General features: G+C 32.4%; 1 protein-coding gene across 1 annotated transcript; it reads left to right on the top strand.

Annotated features, from left to right (window-relative positions):
• The first annotated feature begins 2368 nt into the window (after positions 1–2368).
• Positions 2369–6138, top strand: LOC137807537 (EIN3-binding F-box protein 1). The gene is made up of 2 exons (XM_068608224.2): positions 2369–3048; positions 3521–6138. Exons 1-2 carry the CDS (start codon positions 3024–3026, stop codon positions 5413–5415), a joined length of 1920 nt encoding a protein of 639 aa, XP_068464325.2. The 5' UTR covers positions 2369–3023; the 3' UTR covers positions 5416–6138.
• Positions 6139–9308: the final 3170 nt, after the last annotated feature.

Here is a 9308-nt window from a genome sequence, read left to right on the forward strand (position 1 = left end):
GTTTTAATAATATTTTTTTATATATTAACAAATTATTGTTGTCAAGATAGTTGAAATGACATAAAAGTTTTTATTTAAAAAAAAAATATAATATGAGATTAATCTTTTGATATTTCTAACTTTATTTATCGCGTGAATTTAAAACAATTTAACTGCAGCGACTTCTTTATTCTATTTAACATGTTGAGTTAAACTTTCTCAATTCAGCTTTGAGTATAATTTATTTTTGCCGATAAACATTTCTCCTGTAAAAAAAATATGGGCAACACATTTATTAATTTTTTTCATTGAATTTTTTTATTCATTTTTTTTCTAATAGGTCGAGTAAATATCTATAAAATTATCATAAATTTGTTTAACTAATTCGAGATATTTTTTTTAACTTTAGAATGCATCATATATGTACCTTTCAATGACGTATTGACATATATTATTATTCTTATAAAGCAAAACAAGTGTCCATACTGTAGTTTTTCACTTCATTAGTGTAAATTAACTTTATACTATTAATTAATTTTGTGCAAGCCTTAAAAAAATTACCAATTTACTATAAACTTTATCTTGAATGCGTAAACCATTTAAGAGGTGAGCTGTTTATAATTTTTAATGAAAGTCATCTATATATATTACATAATTTGTTACTCTAATATTATATACAATATAATTGAATTCTTTTTCAAATTAAAAATAAGATAAATTTATAATATATACTTACACACAAAATCGTTTATAAGGTTGTTTATAAGGTGGAGTTAGATTTACTGATTTATTAGTATAATATTATATTTTTTTTATAAAATTTTTTATATTAAGTGTAGCTATGTAATTTGACATGACATATCAAGTAACAACAATCATTTGTTATCACATAAAAAAAATATTATTATTAAATAAAGAAAAAAAAATAAGAAACTATATAAAAAGTCATATGTTAACAAAAACGATACATAGATAAACTATACTTATTCATAAAGAATTTTAAGAACAAACTCTATTATACCAATAAATGATTCTTTATGAATAAATTTTAAATTAGTCAATTTATCAGCACACGTATTCCATTCACCAAAAAATAAGTATGATATTATATTTTATCTTAGAACATATCGTATCACTTGCTATCAGACTATTATTGAATAATTCATAAATATCTATTACAATTTTACGTGAGATGTAAATACTCGACGTAAAAAAAGTGTGTTAGAAATTTTACTTCGATTAGAGATAATATCAATTTACAATATATAAGTGAATACAATCTTTTCTCTTCAACAAATTAATTTTGTGAGAATAATTTAGACTCAAAATTCTTAATAGTTTTTTTTTCTTAAAAGTTCTATTAATTTTTAATAAAAATAAATAAGACTATTAATTTAGTGCAGTATATATATATATATATATATGCATAATTTCCTATTTTATATATTCTACTCAATATTTTAAATCTGGGCCGGTTATTAAACAAATTACAACATTGATTTATTCCATCTCAATTGAATCAAAATTAAATTTATATTAATGTAATTGTTATAATAATTAAGTAATACATAAGATAATTAAAAAAAAACTAATATCATAATTTTATGATACTAATGATTAAGATAAAACATAAATTGATCGGTTTTAAAATTTAAAAACATACAAAAGCTTAATAAAATATATTATTGTAATAATAAATTGAATTTTTAATAAAATAATTAAAGTTTATATATAAAATAAAAATTATTTTATGTTATTTTTTATTTTTTTTAAAACGATGCATTAAGAATCTTTTTAATTAAACCGATTTTAAACAGATTTTTACAGGTTTAACTTTTTTTTATCCATTTTTCTTTAGATTGATTCAGTGAATTATTTGAATCGGTTTAGTAGCTCACTTCACCGGTCTGATCCGATTATCAAAATACGGATTCTATTTATGATTAATTTTATTGTGGTAAATTTTTTAAGTAATGCTAATTTTGTAATTTTGAAGGTAAAAATAGTTTTAACAATACTTTTCTTAGTCTGTGTTTTAATAAATATAAAGCTGACATCTGCACGCGTATAATTACCAAATCGACATTTTTTTTTCTAAATAAATCTTCTTAGTTGATTCTATAAATTTTGTTAATTTCAAAATAGCAAATAGGCATATTTTGTTAACAGATTATAGATCTTGTTTATTAGTATATTAATTAATTTATACATTTTGAAAGTAACCATGACTAAAGGAAAAAAGAAACACATGGACAAGCTTTATTTAATTTTTGTCACACATAACATTGTCCCTGTGTGAAGCTAAGTATTGTGTCAAGGAGGAAATATTATTTTAAAGAAAGTATTATTTGGTGGTCTACAGACATAAAAGGTATTTATTTGTAGTTGTAGGGGCAACCTAAGAAGCGAAAGACAGAGTCATATTAGTGTATGTACCGTTCATAGTATCTTCCTCGAAGTTCACGCATCAACTGGTTTCGAATACTACACAAGTTGGAGTAATGGTAACATAGTTTGATTAATAAAATAAAATTGGAAAAAGAAGAGAGAGAAAGTGTAGGTGGTATTGGTTTCTAGGAGATGGTATTAGGATTACTAGAATGTATTTCAAAATGCTGAGGTGGTTGGTTTGGTTGGACCAGGAGAGAGAGAGATGTGTTGAATGTGGGGAATAGCCGGTTTTGGGGAAGGATTCATTGCACATACTGAATGTGCAGTAGCAAAGCACCTGTGGCGTGGTGTTGCCTGTGGACGACACCTATATCTTTTTCTTCCTTTTCCAATATAAGACTTTATTTCTTCACGACACACACATATATATACATTATACATTCCCCCAGACCCCAACTTCATCCATTTCAAGCTCCTTCTTCCTCATCTATTTTTTGCCCTGCTCCGTGGGGTTTTCACTCTCAAATGCTCTATACCCTTTTCTCTATAGTCTGCTTTTTCATTCTTCTTCTTCTTCTTCCTCTCTCAGATCCTAAGGGCTTTCACCTGCTGCCTCGCAGATTTTCTTGTGTGTGGACTTATCCTCTGTGCTCATGCCTGCCCTTGTCAATTACAGCGGTAGGTTTTTCCTTCTGATTTTTTGTGTTACTGATATCTGTTTTTGAATTTCAGTATTTGATTGCTCTTTTGTTCTGCATGTGCTGATTCAATTTATGTATGGGTTTTGAGGTTTGTGATTTGGATGGTTAGGAAATACCAAGATAAGAAAAAAAGTGTTTTTCTTTTTATTTTCATGGGTGTTGTTGTGAGGGATGCTTAGAAACTGTTTTCTTAGAGCTTGCTTTGATCTACTACTGATCAGTAGGTGTTTCCCGAAACCACTTTTTTTCTCTAAAGAAAATATTTTCCCTTTTCTTTCTCTTTGGTGGAATAAGCATACATGAGGAAGTTATTTTGTTGAAAGATTCAATCTTTCTTGTATGATTTTAGGTGAATGCTGTCTTTTGGTTGTGGTACATCCTATTACGTTTAATGTATAAGACTGTTGTTTTGTTGGGCTGATCTTTGATTTTGTGGATGGGTTTATCAGGTGATGATGAACTGTACCCAGGGGGTTCTTTCTGCCCAAGTCCAATGGAGCTGGGTCGCTTGTACTCTACTATTGGCTCCAATTTGGATTTGTACTACCCTCCTAACAAGCGATCTCGCTCTATCCTCGAAGCTATTGAGGGTGAGCAACATTATCAAGAGCCTGGTATTGAGGTTCTTCCGGATGAATGCCTCTTTGAGATATTCAGACGGCTCCCCAGTGGCAAAGAGAGGAGCTTATGTGCCTGTGTATCTAAACGGTGGCTTATGCTTATGAGCTCTATTTGCAAAGACGAGATTGAGAGGACTACTTCTGCTGCTGAAACGGTTTCCCCAGACGAGAATCAAGATATTGAATGTGATGGTTACCTCACAAGGTGTCTGGATGGGAAGAAAGCCACTGACGTGAGGCTTGCTGCAATTGCAGTTGGGACTAGTTCCCGTGGGGGACTAGGGAAGCTATCTATCAGAGGAAGCAATTCTGTGCGTGGTGTCACAAACCTTGGCCTTTCCGCAGTTGCTCATGGTTGCCCTTCTCTTAGATCACTTTCTTTGTGGAATGTATCTTCCATTGGGGATGAGGGTCTGTCTCATATAGCAAAAGGATGTCATATTTTGGAGAAGCTTGACTTGAGTCATTGTTCCTCCATCACCAACAAGGGTTTGATTGCAATAGCCGAAGGCTGCCCCAACATGACCACCTTAAATATGGAATCATGCCCAAATATTGGAAATGAGGGCCTGCAAGCTCTTGCAAGGTTATGCCCCAAGCTGCAGTCAATCTCTATCAAGGATTGCCCTCTTGTAGGGGATCATGGAGTATCTAATCTGTTGTCCTTGGCTTCCAACTTGTCAAGGGTTAAGCTTCAGAACTTGAATATTACCGATTTCTCTCTGGCTGTTATCTGTCATTATGGAAGGGCAATAACAAATCTGGTCCTCTCTGGTCTAAAAAATGTCACTGAAAGGGGGTTCTGGGTCATGGGTGCTGCTCAAGGTCTGCAGAAACTGGTGTCACTTACTGTTACTTCCTGCAGGGGGGTAACTGATAAAAGTATAGAAGCCATAGGTAAGGGTTGCATCAACCTGAAGCAGATGTACCTTCGCAGGTGTTGCTTTGTTACTGACAGTGGATTGGTAGCATTTGCCAAAGCTGCAGTATCCCTTGAGAGCTTGCAGTTGGAGGAGTGCAACAGGTTTACGCAGTCTGGGATCATTGTTGCTCTTTCAAACATCAAAACGAAGTTGAGATCTCTCACCCTTGTGAAGTGCACTGGAGTTAAGGATATCGATATGGAAGTATCTATGCTTTCTCCTTGCCAGTCCCTTCGATCTTTAGCCATTCAAAAGTGCCCTGGATTTGGTAGTTCTAGCCTGGCCATGATTGGAAAATTGTGCCCCCAACTTCGGCATCTTAATCTTACTGGACTCTATGGCATTACTGATGCTGGCCTTCTCCCCCTTTTGGAGAATTGTGAGGCTGGACTTGTCAATGTAAACTTTGCTGGTTGCTGGAACTTGACAGATAACATAGTTTCAGCCTTGGCCAGGCTACATGGTGGAACACTAGAAGTACTAAATTTGGATGGATGCATGAAAATTACTGATGCAAGCTTGGTTACAATTGCAAACAACTGCCTAGTGCTTAATGATCTAGACGTGTCAAAGTGCGCAATCACTGATGCCGGTATTGCCGTTCTCTCTAGGGCCAGTCTGCTTAGCTTGCAAGTGCTCTCCTTGTCTGGTTGCTCTGATGTATCAAACAAGTGTGTCCCTTTCCTGACCATATTGGGCCAGACCTTGATAGGATTAAATATTCAAAACTGCAATTCAATTAGCAGCAGCACAATGGAGTTGCTAGTGGAGAAGTTGTGGAGATGTGACATTCTTGTTTAATCAGGGAAGGAGATAGAACTGTACAGGTCACATTCAGCACTGAGCACAGATTTTGGCTTATATGTCTATCAAGGTGGATTGGTGGCAGTTTGTTGACTTAGTTGTTTTCCGGGGAACTTTGGCCTGTTCCTTCATGACCCATTTTTTCACAAGCATGAAATGCTTGTTCCTTTTGGCCTTGGATTTACTAGAGGCTACTTCTTTCATGGCTAGGGTCCCCTGAGATTACAGTTACTAAGTCTTGGTTGATGGTATCCACTGCTAGATAGTTCATGCTTATGCTAGGTCTTATTTTGTACCGCTGGATGTTGACAATAAAAAACATGTTTTAGCTTCTGTCTCACATTTGCTATGATGCTGCTTAGACTTGAGCTTTACTTCGTGTCCTTTGAAGTAGTCTGTCATTTTAGTTTATACCAATGAAGCTTCTTAACCATGCGTTAAATGTGGAAGAGAGGTTTAACCTGGTTTCCTTTGGTCTTGTCAGTGTGGTGATGTTGTGCGATTATAAGGCTAGGTGCGTCATATTCAAGGGCTTTGGTGGTGGCAGGGACTCCATTTGGTCTGCCACAACAACCCCATCTTTTGGGTTGTTTTATTTTATCGTTTTTTTTTTCTTCCCTTTTAAATCAAGTCCTTGTGTTTGTAGGCTTCTCTGGCTTTTGAATTGTACTAAGCAGACCACTTTGCTTATCGTCAATAATAAAAATGCAATTTTCACTATGTTGTCGACATGGTTTCCTTTTTCTGTGTGAATAATGGAATCTTGTACTGGTGAAGTGAATTTGGATGGCAGAGAGGTAGGTGGGGTTGTTCAAAACTCGTAACCTGTTTTGATATAAAGTTAATTACTTTTGACATATTTCTTCACCTTTAGAATTTAGATAACATGTTCTACAGTTTTAGGGATGGCCTTTAGTTATTTTTCCGATGGTTTCATTCGGTATGGCATCACATATTTTACGTGTTTAACCTTTTTTTATAATTATGTAATTAATAATATTTTTTATTTCATTAATACTATTTTATATAAATATAATGATATATTTATATATTGAAATTATTTGTTTTAAAATATATTTTATCTGTGAATAATGTTAAAAATTTATGTTTTGCCTTAATACACTGGGATGATTTAGCATGAGTTTTAATTTACATTCACTCCACTTAAAACGGTAACTACTGTGAGCATTCACGATATATAGTATTTTTCAGTTTTTAATGCATGTTGAATGGGATTTTTATTCTCATGGAGAATTCAAGGAAGGAAATAAGAATTTATTATGTTTTTCTCTTTCTAGTGTATGTCGAAATGGGAGTTCTGTTGTCACGGAGAATTTATGTTCAATGGAAGGAACCAAAAATTTAAACACTTTTCGATGCACATAGAAACTAATCTGAGTATTGTATCATCAAGTTCACACGTATATTCCAAATCAAGTTCAATTCAATTGGTAAGTGTTCCTTGAAATGATAATTTTCAAGCTTCTAAACAAAAAATCAAATACACCCTATAGAGACATGAATTAGCATTAGAAGTGCATTGAAAAGTAAAGATGATAACTACCGAGTTAAATCTGTGTAATGTGTCGTTAATAAAGCTTCTACAATCCTTTTGTACCACTAAACTGAAATTAATGGAAGATAATGGTCAGGTAATGGGTCTTTTGTGGCTGTCATTTTGTCACATTCCGCATTATAGTTATTTCTTCAGGTTAGCAAATGAAAATCTGGTTTAGAAGTTATATAATGCGAATGGAAAGCTATGATAGGCAATGATTGTCATGTTTGGTTTCCATTCTTCAAATAAATGGTGACGACCCTTTAGTTAAGAGGTCACCACCATGTCACTTTTTCTATGACGAGAAAAACATCAGTGCCCCCATGCATGGTCATGGTATGGGATGGTAAGGTGTTGTTGGGAATTGGAATGGTGAGGATTGCCCATACGTTGATGGAATGGCATGGTTAAAAGGGGTCAAAAATGAAAGGTAAATATATTATATGAGACTGTTTCTGTTTGTGGAAGAATAAGGAAAAATTATTGTGTAAACCAGATACATGCATGCACCATAAACTTTGTTTGATGTAATAAGGTGTATAGTGAGAAGATATGGAAGGGATTGGTGTGTGAGAAAATGTGTGTTGGAGAAAAGGATAGTTTGTAGAGGAACTGTTACCACTGCTCATAGTCTTTTCATCACTTTGTCCTACTCGAAAAGGCAAGAGCAAGCAAAGACACGGATCTGCTGCACCACCATTGGACTTTTCAGATCACAATTTACCTTCACTCTCTCTGTCTCTGTGCCTTCCCATTACCAGGGCTACTTTCAATCACTTTGCTCTTTGCCATGTGGCTCATTGCTGCCATCAACTTTTAACTTCTCTAGTCTTCATAATAAATAACCATAAATTATGAATGTGCCATCTAAGTACTTTGTTAGGGAAAAAAAAAAATACTTAGGCCAAAGCAACACACAATCACGAATACAAATTAATTACAGAAAAATAAACGACATAAGATTTAACGTGGTTCGGTCACCAACTGTAACCTACATCCACACGGACAATTATTAGATTTTTATTATATTCTGTTGCACACCAATTACAAATACAATGATCTTTTTAAATAAAAATTATAAAATGGACATAATGATTAAACACACCCACTAAACATGGTGCCTAGTCAGTTCAATCCAATTGGTCCTGATTTCATATCCAACACTTTGTGTGCGTCAAAAAATCATTTTTTAACTAAGTTTATATACTTCAAAGAATTAGTCTCCAAGAATGAATAATAGAACAAGTAATTGTAATATGAACAAATCTGAGTATTGCATATATATTTATACCTGCATGGAGAAGAGAAGTGTGTGTAGCTGGTGTGCTATAATAGACAAGAATATACTTTTTGACGTTTTCTTTTTAGTGCAACTTTCTTAATAAAGTAAATTTTATATTAAGTTTATTAAAAAAATAACTTTAGATTTTTGTATGTAATTCATAGATTTAAGAATAAATTAGAAACTAGAAAGTAGGATGAAGAGTATTGTGTAATGCAATAACGTTGGTCAGCGACTTTCGGAAACACACAGGTCACCTAATCGATAAAGCAACATGTAGAAAAAAATGACCTATTTTTATTTTTTAATTATAGTTAAAGAACAAATTCTTAAATACTTGCTAATTGCTTGATTACAATTATTCAAGCAAAAAAAGAGTAAGTATAGAGTTGAAAAAAATATGAAAAACTAAAAGAATTAATACGGATATGGAAAATAATATTTTATATTTGTTCTAGCAAAAAATAGTTGAATACCTTTAAACCAAAAACATTCAAAAGTGTACATGTTTTTCCTATCCATTCAGTAGTGAATTTGAAGTTATTTATAGGTAAAAGATTTATGTTTGATTTCCTTACCCTCCTTTAGTAGTGAAGTTTGTGGAATAAAATAAAATGAATTAGGATTTTTGGTTTTAAATTAGTGTGGTGAGTTTACGTGAAATCTTGTCTTTTATATATATATATATATATATATATATTATTTTATTTATTTTTCTTTTTTTCAAAAGAAATCATATGAACCAATATTGATTGGTATTTGAATTGGGAATTATCCGGCTTGTTTACATCTAAACAAAAATATGATCGAAGTAAAATTACAACAATATCATAAACAATATAATATAATCACATTCCTTATAAAATTAAACAAACTATACTTGAACCAGTTATAAATGGATATAAAATAAAGAACAACAAAATATTATATGTTTAGTGAAAGTAAAAAAGAAAAAGTATTTAAAAAAAGTAAAACTCATACTATTTTTAACCTATATTAACTTATGCATTTCTCTTCTTATTTTTACTAAATTAATTAAATTACACAAAA

Source organism: Phaseolus vulgaris, chromosome 3, assembly GCF_051622355.1.
Source record: "Phaseolus vulgaris cultivar YP4 chromosome 3, ASM5162235v1, whole genome shotgun sequence".
Lineage (NCBI taxonomy): Eukaryota > Viridiplantae > Streptophyta > Magnoliopsida > Fabales > Fabaceae > Phaseolus > Phaseolus vulgaris.